The 24,369-nt window shown below is 45.4% G+C and overlaps 1 protein-coding gene across 2 annotated transcripts; it reads left to right on the forward strand.

Annotated features, from left to right (window-relative positions):
- Positions 1 to 2,616: 2,616 nt before the first annotated feature.
- Positions 2,617 to 23,992, forward strand: LOC141924283 (cytokine receptor common subunit beta-like). 2 transcript variants are annotated; one of them, XM_074826557.1, is made up of 14 exons: positions 2,617 to 2,788; positions 3,312 to 3,497; positions 6,132 to 6,261; positions 15,425 to 15,591; positions 16,147 to 16,295; positions 16,773 to 16,944; positions 17,041 to 17,173; positions 17,276 to 17,436; positions 18,339 to 18,481; positions 18,585 to 18,759; positions 19,624 to 19,714; positions 20,007 to 20,076; positions 22,151 to 22,254; positions 22,538 to 23,992. In XM_074826557.1, exons 2-14 carry the CDS (start codon positions 3,410 to 3,412, stop codon positions 23,313 to 23,315), a joined length of 2,361 nt encoding a protein of 786 aa, XP_074682658.1. In that variant the 5' UTR covers positions 2,617 to 2,788; positions 3,312 to 3,409; the 3' UTR covers positions 23,316 to 23,992. The 2 variants fall into 2 exon arrangements, with proteins under 2 accessions (XP_074682658.1, XP_074682657.1); XM_074826556.1 differs by having other exon boundaries at positions 17,041 to 17,436.
- The last annotated feature ends 377 nt before the right edge of the window (positions 23,993 to 24,369 follow it).

Consider the following 24,369-nt stretch of genomic DNA (forward strand, 5'->3'; position numbering starts at 1 on the left):
AGCCTCCAGGTTTAAACTTTGGTTTCAAGACCTCTCACCCGCTGTTTCTTTGTTGGTGGTGTGCATATGGGCCACAACCATTGGGTCTTTCTTAGCACTTACTAAGAGAATGTCTTAGTAATGGTATGTGCCATCTTTTCAATTGCATGTGTCTTTTCTAGTAAAATGTTTTTTCATGTTTTTATTTACATGGTCATGACCTTAATTTTATTAGAAATGAAGGAGATATTTTCCTTTTTTCTGCTCCTGAAGGCAGCCCATCCTACTTAAGACACCTATTATCCTTTGCTAACATGGTACTTGTTGAGTAACTCATGGCACAATGCTGGCTAGTGTTCATGTTGCCCACGATCACTTTTTGGAAGGTGACTTCTTCCTGCAGTGAAGACCAGATCCAGCAGATGAGGTCCACTCAGCCCACCCATGGATACTGTGATATCAATCTGTGACATCACGTGCCAGACAGAACTTCCACTGAGTGCAAGAGAGGCTATGGATGGCCTCTGCAGATATGACAAGACCCACACAGTGTCTAAAGGATGATTTGGCTTCATCCTCATGTTCTGTTTTGGAGCTGAAAAACTTGACTTGTCCATCCATTCAGTCAAGTTACATCTCACTTTGGGATAAAAGATTTTAACTGGCTAACAAATGGCCTTTTGCTGTCCTGTCAGTTCATGATTCTGTGTTTTCTGACAGGATTAATGAAAGTCTTTTTGGTCAAAGAGCCCATCCCAGTAGTCCTGAAGAGATTACCACTGAATTTATGGCAATCTGCTCACTGCTTTTTATATATACCCATGTAAATTGCTTTCACTATGGTTCAGCAAACATAGCAGGAGAAATCCAGGGATTTATACTCACCCCTCCTACCTGGTCTTTGTATCAGAAGGCTTTTCTTGAACCTCTACCCTAAGTTGCTGCTAAAGGTTGTTACTGGATTTCACTTTAGATAGGGAATTAACATGTCAATTAACTCCCTTTGTGTGGCCTTTAAAAAGAAAGGCATGACTTCACAGCCTGGTTATATAGAGGAAGTTATCTTTCAACTTTCTTCAGGCTCTTCAGGCCCTTGTAGCATAGCTTTGTCGTGGCACAGTGATTTCTCTGCAAACTCACAAGGTTAACTGATGGTGTCAGACTCTGCTATGAGACTAGCATGGTGAATTTGCTATCACTGATATGGTCACACTCCATGCAGGTTTAAGTTACTGTAGCAGCTTTGCTGAAGAGACACGCCTCAGTTCCGTCCAAGGGAACCTTAATCTCACATTCATCAAGCATTGCTCTGTTGCAGAAGCACACCTTGTAAATTGTAGATCCTTTGTGTCCAGGGATGCCAAAACCTGACTGGAGTAAATTTAGAGGAGTAACAGAGTATTGCTTGGAATCACACACAGTGTGAGTGTGTTTAACAAGCATGAAAAGAAAAAAAAATTACTTATATGAATGACTCAAGTTTCAAGAGACATAGTGCATGGGTATTCACTACCAATCCTCATTTTTCTCCACTGAGGTCTCTGCATCTAAGTGGGATAATTCTTCTGCCTGTTAAGAAGAAACTGAGGGGATAAGCTTACACCTCTTTTTTATCTGTGAAAGACACATGAAGAGGAGAGTGCATGTGTGCCCCTTGGGGCCTGCAAAGAAAAAAAGTCTCCATTCTCAAGGTCATGTCCATACACTGTGTGCAATGTTTACTTTTACAGCATGTCCTGAAAATTATTGCCAAGTAGATTTTCCTTCTTCATCATCTCTTTGGCTTATTCTGCTTTTCTTTTAGCTTTTAAAAAATTTTTCTAATGCACTTCCAGCTGCCAGTGTTTCCTAAGAAATTGTGTATGCTGCGGAGGATGAAATCCAAAGTTGCCTGAACTCTGGCACTTTCAATTGATAAAGATGCTGCCCAAAAGTCTAGTAGTATCTTCACAGAGACTGCAGGCTAGGTTAGAGAAAGCAGTAAGAAACTTCACTGCCTCTCACTTCTTTAGATGCCACCACTCACCTTCCTTTTTTTCCTAAGATTAAAAAGAAGATCTAAATATATGTTAAATTACACTGTCTCCATCTGAGTGTGTTTTCCTCACTTCTACTGATGCAGAGTGATATTATCACTTAAATTAAAATATGTAATCAGAGTGTGGCTTGAATTTTAATCCCTTAACAGTGTGGGTTTGTTTTAAGCAGAATCCACACTTCGAGTGCTACTATTTGGATGGTGACAGTTTTATATATGTCAGGCTTAGCAACAGCAATGTGTCTTTAAGACAACATTCACAATGTAGACTAATGTTTTATTTGTTTATGGCAATGAACTTCCCTTTCAGAAAACATTGCACACAAGGAGAACGATGATTTAAAGGACAGGTTTTGAGTGCAGATCAACAGAAAAGAGAACAAACAGCAAAGTTCAGCCTCTGTTAAGAGATCATTACATCTTATTTGTGGAAAAATTAGTTGCGTTTCTTGGAAATCGTTTAAGCAAAACATAACAGTGAAAAGTATTTCCTTCCCTCTTCCTCTTAATTATATGACATCTGATCAGGAACCTAGTTGCTGGACTTACGCTATAAAGAGGAGGGTCAGAGAGAACAAATCTCTGGTGTTGAAGACTACAACAACACAACTGAAAGGGAAGTAGAGCACAGGCTTATTTGAAGGGGCAGGGCTGTGGGTGTCCCACTGGCAGCTGCATTTACACCAACTCCATGTGAGTGATAAATGAGAAAGTCAAATAACCACTTGCTGTGAAGCACCTGCCTTGAAGACCACTCAGCATTCAGGTCAGGTAAGCGTGTTGTATCGTGTTGTGTACTGCGGGAAAGGAATTGGCAAGGAGCCCTCTCTCCTCAAACAAACAAGGATTTTAAAATCCTGTGAATCACGTCTTAAAGTGAAGAAATAGGAGGACTGGATCTCTCAGTTCACCAGAAGTACATTTTTGTGAGTAGGAGTGGTAAGAGAGGCAAGGAAGTGTTTCTTTTTGGACAGGTTCATGATTCAATGGAACAGCAAGGTGTACTTTGTATGGATCAGATGGGTGAATCAACATGGATAATTAATTCCTTCCATACCTTAGGGGTTATTTCTTACTCTCAAGGTGAAGGAAGGAGGTGGAAAATCCTATCCTTAGTTCCAAACAGCAAGCTTTGTCCTTGTCCTCTGGTGAAGAGGCAGAAAGTTATCCCATTAATAAATTAACTTCATATGAAGCTACTCTGAGAGATCATGTCAGTGTTGATGGAAGAGGTGATTTGGGGCCAACAGAAGGCCCAAGACTCTCTCAGCTAACCACATGAGTTTTCTTTCAGCTACAACCAGTGACAAAGAAGGAGGAGGAGTGGCTGTTGAGCATGCATTTGAGGAAGAACAGCCAGTGATGCAGGGAGTTGTTGCCTGACATAAGATTATGCTTGTATGCAAAGGTCTGAAGATGAGAGAGCTCATCAGTCTTCTTCTGGCTCCATGCTTGGTTTTGGGGGTTAGAACTATTGGAGGTGAGTTTCAGACTCTTTGTCTCTATTTTTTCCTCCTTTCTTTTCTATTATTTCTTCTTTTCTTTTAGCTCAATTTTTTTCTCCATCCTCCCTTTATTTTCTACTTTTATCTCGGTGACAGAAAGAGAAGGAGGCTCTGTGAATGTACACATAGGTAGTTAACCAGGGCTGTACCAAACACTCCAGATGTATGCCAATGGGACAGTTGTGAATGGTATTTAAGCAAGGCCCCAAACTTCATGTGCTAGACAATGTTCAAAGCCTGTTAGTATATTTATTTAAATTGACTAGTCATGAAGTTTCACATCTGAGTAGGCCTGACTATTACCAGTATGAGCTATGACTTTGCCTGTCCCATTGTTAGATATCATTTTGGTTTGTACCAAAAGAAAACTTTTTATCAGCCTGCCTTTTTTTCCTCAACAATAGGTGTCTCTTCATTATGTCTGTTGATTTGTCCTGCCTCCAAGCGATACTCTTCTTTTCTTTAGAGTTAGAGAGAGGGCTGGCTGCTTCCTAAGAGACAGGGAGTTGAGAGCTGGGTGATAACACAGCTGAGAGAGCAGAGGCACAACACCTGTGCGAGTGGAGAACTTAGTCATTACTCATAAGTGTTGGAGCCTCTGAAGTATTGAATAAAAGGTATTGAAGTAAAAGGTATTGAAAAATGTACCTGTTGCACACCTATCTTTCCAGAGATAGACACATATCTCTGCTACTTGGGAGGATTATGCTCCCTTGCCTAACATGTGACTCACAGTATTAAATGCCATGGACTTTGTGGTCTCTCAAGCAATAACCCTACAGTGACTGCAAAAACCTTGTCTTTGCAGCATATTTTACTTTTTGGACCTGAAAATGACTTGGCTTGGGCACAGGTGTTTCTTGCAAGATTAGGCATCAGCCCTAGGGCTGCTAGGAATGGCAAAATCATTCCTCACCATCTCTTGGCTGTTGTTTCTGAAAAACAGGCGTCTCAACCGAGCTGACCCTGGGTCAGTAATTCCCATCATAGCAGAGACAACTCCAGTGCCTGTTCTCAGAGTCTGAATTCTCAGGGAAGGACACATTCATTTTCCTAGGTTAACAGTGACCTTTCCTCAACACAGACACAGCTCTGCCTTGAATAGAGCTTTTTCACAAATGAAAAGGAAAAGCAGGTTCTCTGTAAATCCACCTATGAGGTATGTTTGTTTACTGATAGAGAGTCATAAATTTTTCAGCTGCTAGGTTTTTTAAATACGTCTTCCTTGCCAGGAAGCTTTCTCCTTTCTGTGACTTAAATGTCATTGTAGCTAACCAGAGTGGGTGTCTCTCACTTTTGCATATGTCTTCCTAGAGACATAACTCTTGCTAGGGCAAGTGGGCTTATTTGGTGGGCAGGTGAATGTATTCACCAGCATGACCACAACTCACAAAGGCAAAACTCAATGTCTTTCTTAATGAGGCATCTGTTTTTTTGCCTTAAACAACAAATCACTCACTCATATCTTGCACTTACTGCCTTCCTACTCGAGACATCTCTTGACTGCTAGAAGATCAGTGAATTGGTGAGAGCATTTGTTTGGCTTTTTAAAAATCTATATGTTTTTAGAAGTTGTTTTTCTGAATGTCCCCCAGATTCTTTCTGTTGTTAAGGGGTACAAAAGTCAACACTACACTGCCTAGGTCCTGGGGGTCCTCCCATTTGGCTTGGACCCTTGTTTATTGCAAAACTATGCAGGAATTTACCAGGACTCAGAATGATGCTGATCCTAGGACACTGATGCTGATGTGAGTGCTCAGCTAAATAAATGCCCATTCAGCATTGCCCAGTTGGTCTTGGTACTTTCATTTCCTCCTGCTGGGAATATCAAAAGATTATTCATAGGAGGCCACAGGCTTCAGGAGAGCTGCTCTTTTAAGCTTTCTGTGTTATATGCACATTTGCTTGAGCAGCTTTCCATCTGTGTTGGAGTTTCATGGAGCATCAGACCTCTGCAGTTCAGGAACAGGAACAGAGGTACAATCTGAACTCTTAGATCATAGTTCACTGTATTAGAATGGTTGTGATTCCAGTCTGGGGAGCAGAAAGGGGAAGATGTGTCTGAGGTTTTAGCCAGTGTTGTGAGGCCTTTTGCTTCAAAGACATGAAGTCCTATGAGGCTTAAAAACATCAAGCTTAACCCTTTGGACTTATCTTTTGAATTATAATATTTCTTGAAAATTAATTTTACCTATTACAAAACAATTCCAGCTTTTCTTCACAGGTTGTAGACCAGAATCTTACTTTCCTTGCATGACCATTTTGAACTACAAACAAGTGGAATCAGAAAGTTGGGGCTTTCTGAGTCCTAAGACTCATGATAAAAGTCTGATAAATGGCAACATAATGACAGTCCAGCCTACTCTAAGAGCAGGAGCTACTGTTGGAGACTCCTTGTTTTCAGACTTTCCCATGAAGGACCAAATTTTATTGTGAATTCCATGCAGTATGAGCTGAACAACACTAGGGATATTCCCAGCAGATCTCATCACCCAGCTCCTGACTTCTCTGTCTCTGCCTTCTCCAGCACAGTAGCAGAGCTTGTGTTCATTTTACCATTTCCCACTACTTCTAGCCCCATCTGCCTTCTGATTGTTTCCTCTTTTCAGAGAGCATCCCAATGAAGACCCTACAGTGTTATAATGACTACATATCTCTTACAACTTGCACATGGATGGAGTGTTCAGAGGCTCATCAATTCATGAATGTGACTCTGAACTTTAACAACTGCTGTGAAAAGTAAGTGCCTGCCTGGTGTTCTGTGAAGAGTCTGAAGGGGCTTGGCTGCTGAAACTGAGAGATGGAGCTGGGAAAAAGGACAGTGGACTGGGCTTGCAGCCAGCATAGTATCCAGCTTGCAGACATCAGTGTTATGTCCAAACTAGGGAGAAAGTTGGTTCTGTACAGGATGAGGAAGAGCAAGAAGCAGAGCATGCTAATCAAATTGGTTTTATTATCTTTTCAATCACTCTCCTCTGCTTTTGCTGTGAGAACACACACACAGAATATGGCAGGACAAGATAATTATTGCACCCTAGTGGAGAAGTATGTGTTACACCAGATGCAGTGGTGATAATAACTAATCAGCATGGGAAAGAAGGCTGCTTCTTCCTTAAGCCAGTAAGATCATAGCTGTGTTGAAATAATTTCTGCAAAACAAACTGTGAGAAAAAGAGAAGTTGTATGTGTTTGACTCATTGGGTTTCCTCTCAGAGATACTACACTACATCTTGCACTATCTTTTTCTACTTCTTCCTTTCAAGAAAACAGAACAGTCAGCTGGAGAGTACAAGGGAGAGGAAGGGACAGAGAAGAAGGAAGAGACAGCGGAAGGAGCAAAATGATAATAGAAGCACAAGACGGAGGGATAAACAGCAGAGAGATTGAAGGGTGGGAAGAAAACTTGAAATAAGGATCAGAAGAAGTTATCTTGGTTTAATGGGACTCTCTTATTACTATTATTATTTGTCTGCTCTCGCGGGTTCTTTGATCTTGTTGTATAGTTAGAATTCTTCTTTTGTCACATGAATTTCTATGTATTTATTAACACTGAATTGATTAATTGATTGAGAGCAGCCCTGCAGAAAAGGCCTTAGGGGTGTTGGTTGACGAGAAGCTCAACATGACCTGGAAATGAGCACTTGCAGCCCAGAAAGCCAATTGCGTACTGGGCTGCAGCAAGAGAAGCATGATCAGCAGGTCAAGGGAGATGATCCTCCCCCTCTACTCTGCTCTCATGAGACATCACCTGGAGTACTGTGTGTGGGGAGCTCTGGGCCCCCCAACATAAGAAGGACATGGACGTGTTTGAGTGCGTCCAGAGGAGGGCCACAAATATCATCAGAGGGCTGGAGCACCTCTCCTGTAAAGACAGGCTGAGAAAGTTGGGGTTGTTCAGCCTGGAGAAGAGAAGGCTCTGGGGAGAACTTATAGCGGCCTTCCAGTACCTAAAGGGGATCTGCAAGACAGCTGGAGAGAGACTTTTTACAAGGGCATGTAGTGATAGGACAGGGGATAATGACTTTAAACTGAAAGAGGGTAGATTTAGATTAGATGTAAAGAAGAAATTCTTTACAGTGAAAGTGGTGAGACACTGGAACAGGCTGACCAAAGAGGTTGTGGATGCCCCCTCTCTGGAAATGTTCAAGGCTGGGTTGGATGGGCCTTTGAGAAACCTGATCTAGTGGAAGGTGTCCTTGCCCATGGCAGGGGGCTTGAAACTAGGGGTCCTTTCTAACCCAAATCATTCTATGATTCTATGATTCTATTCTATAATTTATTTTTGAGAGAGAGCTGTAGGATTCATTCATGAGTTGGCCTGACAGCTGTTGAAGTCAATGGAGAAGGTGCCCCTTACAGTCCCTAGAGTATTGAATCACATTCCAGATGTTAGCAGTTTGATGTGGATTGAAGTCTACAAACCACAGTGTGGTGGTTTAGCCCCTGCCGGGGTCTGAGACCACGCGGCCACTGCCCCTCCCCCACAAAGGGAGTGAAATACAAAGCCCCAAGACTGAAATAAGGAAAGGTTTAATACAACAATGCAATAGCAACACAACAAACAACAGCAATAACAATAACAGTAATAGTGATAGCAATGAACAGAGCAAAATAGCTACCAAATACAGCAGTGGGAAGCATGATGTACAAAACCACGAGTGTACCGCGCTCCTGCGCCAGGAAAAAATGTGACCTGCCAGGATGTGACGTCCGCATGGTATCTGAATAACCCGGCTAGAGCTCCCCCCCCACTGCTGGGGAAACTTAACCCTATCCTGGTTAAACCAGGACATAATCCACCCCTTTATTCTATACCATGTGCGTCACATCCAGCTGCCACTTAGCAATTAGCACTGACAAAGAAAAAATTAACAAAAGCACAGTATAACTCACGGTGTGTTTTCACCCACAATCAAGTCCCCTTGTGGTACGCATCGGACCTCTCCATCCTTCTGCATCACCCACCAGGTGCACCCAGGTCCTTGAGCAAAAACAATCCCGTGAATGGGTTTGCCTTTGCCCGGCGCAGGACTAACCCAGACCATTTTTCCCAGCAGGTCCCTCATGCGCACCACAGGGACTCTATCCCCATCCACAATACGTGGAAGTTTTGACTGAGCCGGGCCAGCTCGATTGGCAGATCCTCTTGTGTTCACTAACCAAGTGGCCTTTGTCAGATGTGTGTCCCAGTGTTTGAAGGTTCCACCCCCCATTGCTCTCAATGTAGTTTTTAACAGTCCATTGTAGCGCTCGATCTTCCCAGAGGCTGGTGCGTAGTAGGGGATGTTGTAGACCCACTCGATGCCGTGTTCTTCTGCCCAGGCATCTATGAGGTTATTTCGGAAGTGAGTCCCGTTGACCGACTCAATCCTCTCTGGGGTGCCGTGTCGCCACAGGACTCGCTCTTCAAGGCCCAGGATGGTATTTCGGGCGGTGGCATGGGACACTGGATAAGTTTCGAGCCACCCAGTGGTTGCTTCCACCATTGTGAGCACGTGGCGCTTGCCTCGGCGGGTCTGTGGCAGTGTGATGTAGTCGATCTGCCAGGCCTCTCCATATTTATATTTCATCCATCGATCTTCATTCCGCTGGGGCTTCACCCGTTTGGCTTGTTTGATTGCAGCACACGTCTCACATCCATGGATGATCTCTGAGATGGTGTCAGTGGTGAGGTCCATCCCTCGATCTCGAGCCCACCTATATGTTGCATCTCTGCCTTGGTGGCCCGAGGTCTCATGGGCCCACCGGGCTATGAACAGTTCACCTTTACGCTGCCAGTCCAAGTCCACCTGAGCCACCTCAATCTTAGCAGCTTGGTCCGCCTGCTGGTTATGCTGATGTTCATCAGTGGCTTGACTCTTGGGTATATGGCGTCCACATGGCGCACCTTCACAACGAGGTTCTCCACCCGGGCTGCAATGTCCTGCCATACTTCAGCAGCCCAGATGGGTCTGCCCTTGCGTTGCCAGTTGTTCTGTTTCCATTGCTGCAACCACATCCACAGGGCACTTGCCATCACCCACGAGTCAGTGTAGATATAGAGCCTCGGCCACTTTTCTCGCTCAGCAATCTCCAAAGCCAATTGGATGGCTTTCACCTCTGCGAACTGGCTTGATTCACCTTGTCCCTCAACAGCTTCAGTGGTTTCTCGTGTGGGATGCCACACTGCAGCCTTCCATCATCGGTGTTTTCCCACAATGCGGCAAGACCCATCAGTGAACAGGGCATATTGTTTTTCTTCCTCTGGCAGCTCGTTATATGGTGGGGCCTCCTCAGCACATTTCACCTCTTGTTCTGGTGACATCCCAGCATCCTTGCTCTCTGGCCAGTTCATGATCATTTCCACTAATCCTGGGGGGTCGCGGTTCCCTATTCGAGCCCGTTGTGTTATCAACGCAACCCATTTACTCCACGTGGCATCTGTTGCATGATGTGTGGAGGGAGCCTTTCCTTTGAACATCCATCCCAGCACCGGCAGTCGAGGTGCCAGGAGGAGCTGTGTCTCAGTGCCAACCACTTCTGAGGCAGCTCAAATTCCTTCATACGCTGCCAGTATCTCCTTCTCAGTCAGTGTATAGTTAGCTTCAGAGCCTTTGTATCCCCGGCTCCAAAAGCCTAGAGGTCGGCCTCGGGATTCCCCATCTGCTCTCTGCCAAAGGCTCCAGAAAGGGCCATTCTCCCCGGCTGCGGTGTAGAGCACGTTCTTAATCTCCTGCCCTGTCCGGACTGGCCCGAGAGCCACTGCCTGGGTAATCTCCTGCTTAATTTGTTCAAAGGCTTGTTGTTGCTCTGGGCCCCATTTAAAATCGTTCTTCTTGCGGGTTACGTGGTAGAGAGGGCTCACAATCAGGCTGTAGTTTGGGATGTGCATCCTCCAGAACCCCACAGCGCCCAGGAAAGACTGAGTCTCCTTTTTGGTGGTTGGTGGGGCCATGGCTGTTATCTTGTTTATCACCTCCATTGGGATGTGGCGACGCCCATCTTGCCATTTTATTCCTAGAAACTGAATCTCCCTTCCAGGCCCCTTAACTTTCTGTCGCTTGATGGCAAAACCAGCCTTCAGAAGGATTTCAATTACCTTCTTTCCTTTCTCAAAGACTTCCTCAGCTGTGTCCCCCCATACAATGATATCATCAATGAACTGCAGGTGTTCTGGAGCCCCACCTTTCTCCAGTGCAGTATGGACCAGTCTATGGCAAATGGTGGAGCTGTGTTTCCACCCCTGGGGCAATCGATTCCATGTGTACTGGATACCCCTCCAAGTGAATGCAAACTGTGGCCTGCACTCTGGTGCTATTGGAATGGAGAAAAACGCGTTAGCGATGTCAGTCGTGGCGTACCACTTGGCTGCCTTTGACTCCAGCTCATACTGGAGCTCTAGCATGTCTGGCACTGCAGCACTCATCGCTGGCGTAACTTCATTCAGGCCACGGTAGTCCACAGTCAGTCTCCATTCGCCATTAGGTTTTCTCACTGGCCATATAGTGCTGTTGAAGGGTGAATGAGTCTTGCTGATCACCTTCTGGCTTTCTAGTCGACGGATCAGCTGATGGATGGGGACCAGGGAATCTCAGTTAGTGCGGTACTGCCGCCGGTGCACCGTCTTGGTAGCAATTGGCACTCGCTGCTCTTCAACCTTAAGCGACCCCACCACCAAGGGGTCCTCTGAGAGGCCGGGTAAGGTGGACAATTGCTCAACCTCCTCCAGGGCAGCTATACCAAAGGCCCACCGGTACCCTTTTGGGTCTTTAAAGTACCCTCTCCTGAGGTAATCTATACCTAGGATGCACGGGGCATCTGGGCCAGTCACAATGGGGTGCTTATGCCAGTCCTTCCCAGTTAAGCTCACTTCAGCCTCTAATAGGGTCAGCTGTTGGGACCCCCCTGTCACTCCAGAGATGCAGATGGATTCAACCCCACTGTGGCATGATGGCATCAAGGTGCACTGTGCGCCAGTGTCTACCAAGGCCTTATATTCTTGTGGTTCTGATGTGTCAGGCCATCAGATCCACACCTTCCAGTAAATCCGATTATCCCTTTCCTCCACCTGGCTGGAGGCAGGGCCCCTCTAATCCTGCTCACCATCACTCACTTGATCTAAGAGTGACTCCTGCAAGAATGACTTCCTGGTCCCCTCAAGAGGGTCAAGCATACTGTTGGCCATTCTATTCTGTCTGGGGGGTTTCTGACTAGGCACTGGAGCTGCATCTCTCTTGGAAGACTCCCCTTTCATGGTGGTCTTCCCTTTCAGTTGCTGTACTCGTGCAGCTAGGGCGGAAGTGGGCTGTCCATGCCACCTTCTCATGTTCTCCTTTTGTCCTTATTTCAGTCTTCTCCAGCCCCACGTTGGGCGCCAAAGTTGTGGTGGTTTAGCCCCTGCCGGGGTCTGAGACCACGCGGCCGCTGCCCCTCCCCCACAAAGGGAGTGAAATACAAAGCCCCAAGACTGAACTAAGGAAAGGTTTAATACAACAATGCAATAGCAACACAACAAACAACAGCAATAACAATAACAGTAATAGTGATAGCAATGAACAGAGCAAAATAGCTACCAAATACAGCAATGGGAAGCACGATGTACAAAACCACGAGTGTACCGCGCTCCTGTGCCAGGAAAAAATGTGACCTGCCAGGATGTGACGTCCGCATGGTATCTGAATAACCCGGCTAGAGCTCCCCCCCCACTGCTGGGGAAACTTAACCCTATCCTGGTTAAACCAGGACACACAGAAATGTTCCTGTGGCACAAAGGACTCCACAGTCTGCATGGATGTATTTTTTTTTTGGTAGGAGGACTGCAGTCCCATAGTCCTCACAACACTTCCATCCCAGCTGCTAGCTGCATTTCTTTGGCTTACCTTCTTTGACTTCTCAAGTGTAAGGATAGCATAACATACATATGTACGCATGTAAACTGCCAACCCTACTGTTATGGAAGCAACAACCTTTGATTGCTAAAGGAAGGAGAGCTGTGGGTGACAGCAAGACATTGACCTCATTGACAGTGGTGTAATCCCACAGTAACAAGAAAAGTAGAACAGTGAGAGTGACCAGGATCAGCCATCAGTCCAGATCCCCAGGGAAGTCCCTATCCAGTAGCCAGGCTTAAGGTCAATTCAGGAAGTCAATTCCACAGATATCACAAATCCTGATTTAGGATCCTGCTGACTACGCCAATTTGACATGGATGAGTGTTTTAGATCACTTAAAGAATCACCATCAAAGGTATTAACAAGTGATTTTCATATGAATTTGTAGAAGTGCAACTTAACAGAGTTCGATGGCAAGGTTCACTCAATCATTTACTATATGGAAGAAACATACACAGGGATACTGAGTTAGAATTGATTTAGAATGATTTACACAGAGATCAGAGATGTAAAAAGATAAGGGAGACCCTTCCATTGAGTCACGGAGTTTAGAGTGGACCCCCTTGCTTTCCAAACTCCTTCTCAGAGAGGAGTCTAGGTGCAGCTGGATCCAGACTTAGTCCCAGACTTGGTCAACTGTTTATGGCTAATGGAATTAGCTACATGGATTTCATTACATATTCATTCAGCATGCTATCAGTCACTTACGGAGGATTTGTTGCAAATAAGGGGTCTATCTGCCTTGGGTAAGGAAGGATCTCTTAGTCTCAGGTAAGGAATCTCAAACCTTGATGTTAAAGAAGCACCCTCCATCTGGGTGTCTGGTGTTAGTTCACTTTGTAGTTCAAATCCTAGGTTTCTCAAAGCTGAGTCTCAGGCATTGAATCTTATAAGAATAAATAATTTAATAGAGTGGTATAGCAGCAGGATCTGCACAAGCTGGGTGCCTCTGGAGAGGGACCCCAAAGAAATCCCTGGGCAATTATACCTTACAGACTATTCATCCACCCCTCACACACTCTTTCCACTCTCTTCATGCGCCTTCCATGAGCCCTTTGGTCTAATAGTGATTCTGGTCTGAGATCTTCTGACTCCTTACTGGATTCCTTCACTGTCTCCAGACAGGCTGTTATCTTGTCTAGTTGCAGCTGTTGTTGACGGTTGTAGCCTTGAAGCCTCCTTATCTTCTGGTTTGCACAGGCTCTGGAGGCCCTGATTTGCTTAAGTAGGTACACATTCAGTAAATCTAGGTAAAAGTTTACAGCTTGCAGCCTAAGGCTTCAGCAAATCCACCTACTCATGCTAAGTAAGTAAAGTTAAGCAAAAAGTATACTGAATCACACAACATTATAACTCTAAGTGATTTATTATATTTAAAACTTATTTAAGCTAAATGACTAATATCTCTTAACATTGAGAGGTGTCCCTGCTCAAGGGGAGAGTTGCCTAGTGTGCAGTCTGGTTGCTGTCCAGGGAGAACTCAAATTAGGCTCATCCAATGATCTGTTGTTGGTAAAAGATCTTGTTGCTTTAAGGACCAACTTTGAGAGGCGTCCCAGCTCAAGGGGAGATCAGAATCACAGAATCACAGAATTGTCTATGTTGGAAAAGACCTTGAAGATCATCTAGTCCAACCATTAGCCTAACATTGACAGTTCTCAACTACACCATATCCCTAAGCGCTATGTCAGCCCGACTCTTAAACACCTCCAGGGATGGGGACTCCACCACCTCCCTGGGCAGCCCATTCCAATGCCTAACAACCCGTTCTGTAAAGAAATACTTCCTAATATCCAGTCTAAACCTTCCCTGGCACAACCTGAGGCCATTACCTCTTGTCCTGTCACTTATTACTTGGTTAAAGAGACTCATCCCCAGCTCTCTGCAACCTCCTTTCAGGTAGCTGTAGAGGGCGATGAGGTCTCCCCTCAGCCTCCTCTTCTCCAGACTAAACAACCCCAGTTCCCTCAGCCGCTCCTCGTACGACATGTGCTCCAGACCCTTCACCAGCTTCGTTGCCCTTCTCTGGACATGGTCGAGTAATTCAATGTCCTTTTTGTAGTGAGGGGCCCAAAACTGAACACAGTAATCAAGGTGTGGCCTTACCAGTGCTGAGTACAGGGGCAAGATCACTTCCCTGTCCCTGCTGGCCACGCTATTTCTGATACAAGTCAGGATGCCATTGGCCTTCTTGGCCAATGCAATCACTGCCATGCAGCCACGTTGCCTAGCAGGGAGAGGTCAGAGAAGGTTCACTTAGGCTGTCATATTTATGGAATAAAGTGGTTAACTTGTAGACAAGTTGCATACAATGGGAGAGGTATGCATGAGACTCCTTTTACCCACAACTTTCTCTGTTCCTTGATAAATGAATCATGGAAAAACCACATGCTATTCATGTGCTAATTGCATTATGGGTCTTCACTGTCCTCTGCTCCTTTGTGGGTTTCCTAGAGGAGTTCTTGGCCCAGCTATGGCTCAGGCCTTTACCTCCTTTGGAGCCTGGACCAAACTACTGCTAGTTTGGTTAAGGAGGGGTCGAGTGCATCTGTGACAACAGATCACAATCAGCAATGTGTATCACCAGGCACAGATATGACTGCATCATAGCTCAGGCAAGGACCAAAGGCAAGGACCTGAAATTAAAAGCAGCTTCTAAGTGAAGGTGGGGAGGCCCTCAGTCAGATTGGTTCCAGCTTAGACAGCCTTGAGCATGGGTAGCCAAACCCCTTGCTAGGGATGAGGGTGTGGAAGAGGTTGTGCTCAGAACTCAGACACCTGCCAACCCAAGATATTTATTGTGAGTGCATCTTCCTTTGAGAAAAGGGAGAGGGAATAGAGCACATGTGCTTGATATTAGCGAATTTATTTATGTCACTTAATGAACTACAGGATTATGCCAACATAAAACAATGATAAACATTGATTTAGAAACAGAATAAAACAGCATGTGGGGAAGGTTTCTGAAACCACACTTTGGGCCATCTAACAGCATCCTATTCAGGTAGTCATGTTTTTTTCTGTGTAATCAGGAACAAAGAAATGGCCTGCAGGTCCCACAAAGGTGAAAACCATGCTGACTGCCAGAACTTCACAATGCACTGGGTCTGTCACATCCATGGATATGATCAAGAAAACTACAACTTCAAATTTGACCTGACACTGCAGGCAGATCTAAATGTCTACTTGTTTCAGAATGGTAAAGATGAACCACTAATTCTTGTCTCTATTCTTGTATATTTAAAAGTTTTTTCAGATTAATGTATGGAATATCTAATCCTAAAAAGATACTTAGGTCAGCCCTTAACCTGAAACGTAAGCAAAAGTGCACTTAAATGGCTTATAAGGCCATACTACCACCTTAAAATTCAGCGCATTTGGAATAGACAAAAATGAGTCTACCTGCAATGACAGTGGAAAAAATGGGGGTAGACTTGCCAGATAAGCAGTGTCTTGATTGGTATTGAGGGAAGGTATCACAAATGCTCTGCGTGCATTACAGCATATTCTTTCATGAAGTTGCTATAAAGCTCCACAACAGCAGCGCTGTCCCTATTTTTCTGTTCTGTTAATGAATGTATTTCCAGGTCCTGTAGAGTTTGCACTTTGTAGTGAAAAAGAATCATGGATTATTTGTAGCTATTCAGGGAAATAGCTAAATATCCAGATTCTGTCATTCATCAAACGTCAGCTAGGCATTTTCATGTCCCTGTCCTCACTATCTCATCTCATGGGTTGTACCTTCACCTTCCAGTTCAGACCCTCCCACCTCAAAACCTCTCGGTCATCTTGGTGAGATCAGGAGACTTCTTGCTGACCTGGAAAGCAGCTGATGGAAGCCAAGGGCTGGGCAATGCACTGGAGTATGAAGTCACTTACAAGCGGCAGTGGGAGTCCTGGGAGGTAAGAGCCGAGGAGGCGGGCTGTCCTGGTTTGGGCTGCACTGTTTTGGGTGCTTGAGAGCCTGTGGTAAAAGCGGTGCAAATGAATGGCCTTTCCATTCTCAGGCACTGTAAGAAGGTGCAGCAAATGTTGTTTCAGGTCAGTTGGAAGGGGTTCTCTTTCTGTTTGCAAGTAGCTTGCCTAGTGAAATACCATTTGTCCTGAGTTGAATGCAAAGATCTGTTCTTCACTGGAAAAAGCACCGCACTTGATTTTGAGTTGGATTTGATTTTGCCCTGAAGTACTCCCAAATGGAATTAAAGCACATTCCAAGAGGAACCTATGCGTTCATGTGGGAAAATGGCAAAATACATTTGAAGCTGCTTCCCCTACCAGGAGGATGCACTTTTATTTTTTGGTAGTTTTTAAGCGTGCATATCCCCAACTCCCCCGTTTCCTCCCTCCTCTCTCTCTCTCTTTCCTTTCTCCCAACCACAGAAAGCTGCCTCGCTCTTGCTCTCCAACACCACACTTTGCCATCTCAGCCGTGACAGCCTTGTCCCAGGGAGCAGCTACGTTGCCCGTGTGCGAGCCAGACCGGGGCGGGCCAGTGGCTTCTCTGGGCAGTACAGCGAGTGGAGCACGGAGGCGTCATGGGAGACCCCTGAAGGTAGTGTGGGATGGAGCAGGGCCTTGCAGGGCTGGAAGTGCTGGCTGAGAAGAAAGACCTTTCCTATCACTTAGCTTGCTCTCATCTTCTCTGAAGGTGGCCTTCAGCCCAGGAACCTTCGCTGCCTCTTCAATGGTGCAGATCGTCTGATGTGCAGCTGGGAAGTGAAGAAAGAGATCATCACCTCTGTCCTCTTTGGCTTGTTCTTCAGGGCTACTCTGGCATCAGCGTACGTGCTCGGCCCATGGCAATGGGCCTGTGCCTCTCCCATGGAGTTTCTGCCCTGTCCCATTCCCCCTGGTCTCAGCTCAACCTCTTTTTCTCCCCTCAGAGAAGAGGAGTGCTCTCCTGTGCATGAGAGGGCTTTGCCCCACGCCCCGTACGTGGTCCAGAGCTGTGAGATCTCTGTTAGCAACTCCAGCAGTCAGAGCCAGTACCGTGTGTCTGTCCGGGCCAAGACAGAGGAGAAGCTGATTGAAGCCTACAAGAACAGTGAGTTGCTGTGTTGTTTCTTGCTTCTCCTGGTTGTTTCTTGGACAAATACCTGTCTGGGCAAGTGGAGCTGAGGACAGCAGTGGTGAGGAAAAGCGGGTGGGAAGAGGAAGAGACCGGGACTGATGAAGGAAGGAACTGGACGCTGTGTCAGGTCAGAAGTCTGGGAGAGGTGGCTTGTAGGTGTGGAGTTCCTCAGTGGCACTTGTTACTATGAGGGAGGTGGTGGCAGTGCAAACTGCTGTGCAGGAATTCAGGTTGTGACCCAGAGCTTCTCCGTGAGCGACTCACCCTGCTGACTTCTCTGTGATTGACCTTCATGAGTGTCCCAGGTGACAGGGAGCCGTGGTGAGAGGTGTTTGTGGGGAGTGTGTCGTTATGTGATTTCTCATGAAGCCAGTGCAGCTCTTGCAGGTTTGTGCAGTGGCCCCTGCAGCACTGGATGAGGTCAGACTCATCTGCTGAGTGAGGTGCACCAGGTGGATCATCTCTGCCTGCAGGTATCTGGAGGTACTGGTGCTACTTTTCACAGGCTAAAGCTGGGAGAGCTCCTGCAGTGGGTGAAAATATCAGGTAGTAGCTCCAAGAGAGCTGAAAATCTGTGGAAATGTGGTGCGCTAGTACAGATGTTTCAAATATTGATTGCTTTACTGCTTTTCTGTACACAGGGAGCGCTGTCGATATTAATGGATACGCATTTTCTGTTATTTAATGTGTCTACTGGTTAATTGCATTCAGCTAGAAAATGAAGATGCAGAGAATGGAGAAGTGTTAAAAAGCTGGGAGTTCTTGCATTGCATAAACCAACATTGTTTTCAGTGCCTGGAAACTATTCACAGTGGTGAAAGGGAATGCTGGACCATTATGTTGGTAAGTACTCTGAGACATTCCGTGTGTTCCAGTTAAGGGGCTGCCACCTGCAAATGTGTCGGTAACAGTGACAGAGAGCCAAGAGTATGAACTGAGGTGGACAAAATACACTTTGGGATATAACATAAAACAGAGATACCAAGTTGAGTACTGGAAAAACAACCAATATGAAAAGGTAAGTCTTAGAAAGTGCAGGAGTCCTGGGTTTCTCTTTGCTGGGCAAAAGGGAAGAACAGTTCCTCTCACCTCTGGCATTTGTGCTTCTTTCTTCTTCCCAGACTCTCCAGACATTAAATATCAGCAACGATGAACCTCCTTTCATCTTCACGCAGCAGATGCTGGCATCATCTACAGAATACAGGGCAAAAATGCGTGCAAGGGTGAATACACCCCTGGATTATGAGGGGCCTTGGAGTGAATGGAGTGAGGAGTTCACATGGAAGACTGAGAATGGTACTTTTCATGCAGGCTACTTCTGTGGACTGTTAATGGCTGAAATGACTCTATAGAAAACTATATTTTCTCAGCTGGGGTTGAAGCTAGGTCCAGCCATGAGCTAGCTGGGGTTGCTTCACAAGGTAGCTGTCCTGTCTGCATCCTTGCAGTACAGCAGCAATGCTAGTGGAGGAGGTGAGCAGGAATGACCTTTTAAACTTCTTTCCTGCTTCCCTTCACAAGGTGAATACAACCAACCATAAACTTTCCACATGGAGAAGTAATCAAAGATCCTGCCCAAAGGTTTATTGTTGTTTCCAGATTCCAGTAGTCCATTCTGTTAGCAATGACTGAAGAGCCTGAGACTGCAAGAAGACAGAATATAAGCCATCAGTCTTTTATATTTGTGGAGTGAATATAGGGTTGTGTAAAACACACAGTAGATTCTAATGGATATAAAACCTTTACATGTTTTTGCTGCTTCTGGACTTAGAGGCAGAATGTCTGCTATCATATGGGCTTGTGCCCAAAGTAATAGGATCTTACATGATTTGTCCTGAGGAGGCTTGTAAGACAGTAGGCAAATATTGATGAGAGTCCCCAGGAAGAAAGTGGTATGTTGTTGATGATAAGTTATGCCCATTAGCAGAAAAAACTTTCGTGGAAAGTCTCCGTGACCCCATCTCTTCAGGACTGTACAGAGTAAGGCAGACCTAAGATGCTTGAAGACATTCCTATTGTTCATGGTTAGAACATACCTAACCATCTATTTATTAGCACAAATTGTTTAGCTGATGTAATAAAAAACAAAAAAGAATCAAAATAAGGTAAGTAAAAAATAAAAAAGAAGGTGGATACTTATTTCTCTTTTCTGTGTTTCAGTTCTGCCCCCAGTGGTTCTCCCAGTGGTGCTCCCAGCTCTCATCATCACTTTGCTAATAGTTGCTTATTGCAGCTATAAGTATTTCCTCAGGTAGGCTTGTGCTGTGACTTGGAGGTCTAGCAGCTTGTTGGCCTTGTGGGTGGCATAAAGGCTGAGGCACTTCTTGTCCCCCATGGGAGAGAGGTCTATGTGGAGATGAGCCGTGGTGTGCGATGGGCAGCCTTGTGCACGTCTGTGCAAGGGTAAGAGTTGGGTGGTGACATGCCAGAGCCTTGGTGGTGCCTTCCTGTGCTGAGCAGCACAGTGTACGGGGTGCATTTTCTTTTGGTTGCAGCCATGTTGAGAAGCAAATCTTGAAAACTCTGAGTTGTTGTTATTGCAGGAAGAGGAAAATGTGGGAGGAAAAGATTCCGAACCCCAGCAAGAGTCTCCTGATCCAGAGCTACCTGGGGGTAAGAGGGACCTGTATCTTGAAGAGTTCATTATTTCTCTTTCTTTTTCACGACTTCCAGTAATCTTAAGCACTCTTCTTGTCTCCTAGTTCACAATGAACAGACATCTTCTTTAGTCTATGACTTATTTTTAGGAGAAGTTCTGGTCATATGCAACATAAGTGAGTTCTTATATTTATACTAGTAGACTTCTTTGTGTTTTGCTTGTCAGCATTACTGTGATTTAAAATCAAGCTAGAAAATTTTCAGTAATTTCAAATTTTAACTGACTGAAATAAGCTAGTGTCATTAGCAACCTTCATGAGATGGTACTTTCATTTATCTCCAAGTAGTAATGAACAGTAATTCAGAGCTTTTTAGAATAGGGCGGTAACCCTACTAAAGAAACTTTTATTTTAAGGAGTTGGGTTTTCTGGAATAAACGTCACCACATGCCTGTCTGTTACCAGGACAAGCATTCTTTTTTGGAAATCGAGGAATACACTTAGATAGCATTTGTTAAAAGATGTGTAAGTAGAACCTCGTTCCCTTCTTCCTCCCTTCTAAAAAAACCCAACAGCTGGAAACGGTGGCCCTAGAATTGAGTCCTGAGGTGCACCACTGGTGACTGGTCACCAGCCAGACATAGCCCCATTCATTACAACCCTTTGAGCTCTGCCCTTCAGCCAGTTCTTCACACAGCACTCTGTGTATACCTGCTCATCTCACAGTTGGACAACTTGTCCAGAAGGATGCTGTAATGAACAGTATCAAAAGCCTTTCCCTTTGTGAATCCATGTTGAGTGTGCCTGGGGATTGCATTGTTCTTTAAATGCCTTTCAATAGCACCCAGTGTGATCATCTCGATAATTTTTCCAGGAACTGAGGTGAGACTAACAGGTCTGTAGTTTCCTGGGACTTCCCTCATGCCCTTCTTGTAAATTGGAATAACACTGGCTAGCTTCCAGGCAGCAAGGACCTCCCCAGACTCCCAAGATCTTGGGTAGATGATCAAGAGGGGTCCTGCCATGACGTCCGCTAGCTCCTTCAGTACTCTGGGACGAATCCCATCAGGACCCATGGACTTACGAACATTCGGCTGATACAGCTGTCCCTTTTCAGTGTCCACAAATGGAAAGTCACTGTTCCCACATTCATGGCCCTCCGACTCAGAGGACTGGGCAGTCCAAGGTCTATTGGTAGTATTAAAGACTGAGGAAAAAAAAGCATTGAGCACCTCTGCCTTTTCTTCATCCCTATTAGTCAGGTGGCCACCATCAACAAGTATTGGTCTAATGTTTTCTTTAGACCTCCTCTTGCTATTAACGTACTTAAAAAAGCCCTTCTTGTTGTCTGATACACCACTGGCCAGCTTCAACTCTAATTGAGCTTTGGCTTTTCGTGTCTTCTCTGCATGTACAAACCACAGCTCTATAATCTTCCTGTGAAGCCTGACCTTGCTTCCAGAGATCATGCCATTTGTTTTTCCTCTTGAGCTCCAGAAGGAGTTTCCTGTGCAGCCAAGTGGGTCATCTGCCCTGCTTGCTTGACTTATGACACACTGGAATTGCCTGCTCCTGTGCTTTTAAAAGGTGGTTCTTAAAAACTGACCAGCACTTACGGACTCCCAAGCCCTCAAAAGCAGATTCCCAGGGGACACTGCTAAGGAGCTTCCTGAATAGCTTAAAGTTTGCTCTCTTGAGATCCAGGGTAGCACTTCTGCTGTCTTTTTTCTCATTATTCTGAAAATTTTAAACTAAATCATTTCATGACCACTGTGGCCAAGACAGCCACCTACCATCACGTCTCCCACAGGTCCTTCTCTATTCACAAATAACAAGTCTAGGAGGGCATCTTTCCTAGTTGACTCACTGAGTACTTGTATTTACGTCAGTGGTAAGGCAATACGGGTTTGAAGTAATCATCTTCTGGAGAACAGAACACACCTTGTAGACATATTAGTGAAGTTGTATTCCTATTTCTAGATGCTGTAGGCTTTCCTATTTGTTTTCTTTGTCCACAAGGAAAGTACGGTTCTTGGTTCTACTGCCAGTGAGACACTGCTCTTTTGTCATGTCTGATTTTTCATTTTCAGAAAGTACATTTAGGAAACTGGCCAACAAGCAGCCAGCTGGACCTCAGCAAATACAACCTTTCAGAGAAGATGGAGCAGGCCAGTTTCCTTGAAGTTGTGGACAGGTGAGTGAACAGCACAATAATAGTGACACTGTGGGTGATAGTCTCAAAGAGCTCCCTAAGTCATGGTAGGATATAACCAAATGTTCTGTCACTAAAAAGCCAATACAAGTTGCTTTTGAGGAAGGGATACAGTTGTTTGCTATCTGCGTTAGCCTGCTTCTCCAGGAAAGATTTTTTCTAACCCTATATGTAGCTATGTGTGTTTTCAGCTAAGCTTGTTTTATATTTAATGTTTACCTCAGTAGTATCTCTCATAAGCAACGTTTAACTTTCCCACATTCAGGCAGACGAAGACTTTGGCAGAGTACCCTGAGGTGCAGGCTAAAAAGACAAATATTTCCCCTGTTACTCTGGACCTACAGAACTCATATCATGCTTTAAATGAGCCAGAGCACGCCCCAGTTGTCTTCTCAAGTCAGACTGCTGGTCATTCCTTTCCTGTTTCAAGGAGAAACAGTGCTGATGAAAATATTGCTTCCCAGACAGCAATCCCTTGCTTTGCTTTCAATGGTCCATACTTGTACAGCCCAGTGATGTCCTCGCAGCCTGATATGCATCAGACCCTGGAAGTGGACCCAGTGGGAGCCCGTGAGAAATCAGTTTCCCTTCAGTATGTTACCCTCCCAAAGGAAGACTGTCCCCAGGCTCCACAGAGGCAAGAACAACCAGGAGCAGGCCCTCCACAGCCCTTCCTGCTCCCAGCTCAGAAGGAAATGATGCAGCACCTTGACGATGAGAAAGAAGTCTCACCAGCCCCACCAGCCTGCAGGAAAGGCACAAACATGAGAACAGAAGAGCAGAAATCTCCAAAGGCTCTTAGCTGTACCACATCTCCTCAGCAGTGCCCCTTGGAGTACATCACCATAGAGAGCCTGTTTCTGCCATCAGCCAGTGACTCCACGCATCCACCACTTGTCACTGCTGGGGAGTTACCTTGTGACCCACAGGAGTCCCAGCCCCCCAGCGACCACTCTTGCCATGAGTTTTCTCCTGGGAAAACTGCTGTCATGGTCTCCATTTCAGGTCAAGCACCAACCTCTTCTCCTGAATTGCACCTTTAGGTCTCCATGGACATTCAGAACCCACAAAAATGTCCTTACATACTTTTTGAAAATGTGTATTTTTTTCCCAAAGAACGTGTGTTGGAGAACTACGTAGTCATATTTAATCCTGGCAGCACCATAATATTTTTCCTCCACTATGGGCAAGTGTTTTCTGTCCTCAACCTAAAATCCAGTAAGAAGGTGCAGATGAGTCAGAAAGATCCCCAAGTGTATTGGCTTTTCCTGTCAAGGTTTTAGTAGTGGGACGGCTACAGGGGTAGCTTCTGTAAGAAGATGCCATATCTGACAGATATCCCCCATATCTGAGAGAGTCAGTTCCAGCTAGCTCCAAGACAGACCTCCCGCTTGTGAAAGCTGAGCTGGCCAGTGACGTTGGTAACACCTCTGTGATAATATATTTAAGAAAGGGTAGAAACTGCTGTACAACAGCAGCTGGGAGAGAGGAGTGAGAATATGAGAGAACCAACTCTGCAGACACCAAGGTCAGTAAAGAATCACAGAATCACAGAATCGTCTAGGTTGGAAAAGACCTTGAAGATCATCCAGTCCAACCATTGACCTAACACTGACAGTTCCCAATTACACCATATCCCTAAGCGCTAAGTCAACCCTACGCTTAAACACCTCCAGGGATGGGGACTCCACCACCTCCCTGGGCAGCCCATTCCAATGCCTAACAACCTGTTCTGTAAAGAAATACTTCCTAATATCTAGTCTAAACCTTCCCTGGCACAACTTGAGGCCATTACCTCTTGTCCTATTGCTTATTACTTGGTTCAAGAGACTCATCCCCAGCTCTCTGCAACCTCCTTTCAGGGAGTTGTAGAGGGCGATGAGGTCTCCCCTCAGCCTCCTCTTCTCCAGACTAAACAACCCCAGTTCCCTCAGCCGCTCCTCATACGACATGTGCTCCAGACCCTTCACCAGCTTCGTTGCCCTTCTCTGGACACGCTCGAGTAATTCAATGTCCTTTTTGTAGTGAGGGGCCCAAAACTGAACACAGTAATCGAGGTGCGGCCTCACCAGTGCCGAGTACAGGGTTAAGAGCCCT

Source organism: Strix aluco, chromosome 5 (genome assembly GCF_031877795.1).
Source record: "Strix aluco isolate bStrAlu1 chromosome 5, bStrAlu1.hap1, whole genome shotgun sequence".
In the NCBI taxonomy this organism is placed as follows: domain Eukaryota; kingdom Metazoa; phylum Chordata; class Aves; order Strigiformes; family Strigidae; genus Strix; species Strix aluco.

Bases quoted from the DNA above. Each gene is read 5' to 3' on its own strand.
- LOC141924283 (XM_074826556.1), top strand. From the start codon at position 3,410: ATGCTTGTATGCAAAGGTCTGAAGATGAGAGAGCTCATCAGTCTTCTT. The intron at 3,498-6,131 runs GTGAGTTTCAGA...TCCTCTTTTCAG, and splicing joins GGGGGTTAGAACTATTGGAG to AGAGCATCCCAATGAAGACC. The intron at 18,482-18,584 runs GTAAGTCTTAGA...TCTTCTTCCCAG, and splicing joins AAAACAACCAATATGAAAAG to ACTCTCCAGACATTAAATAT.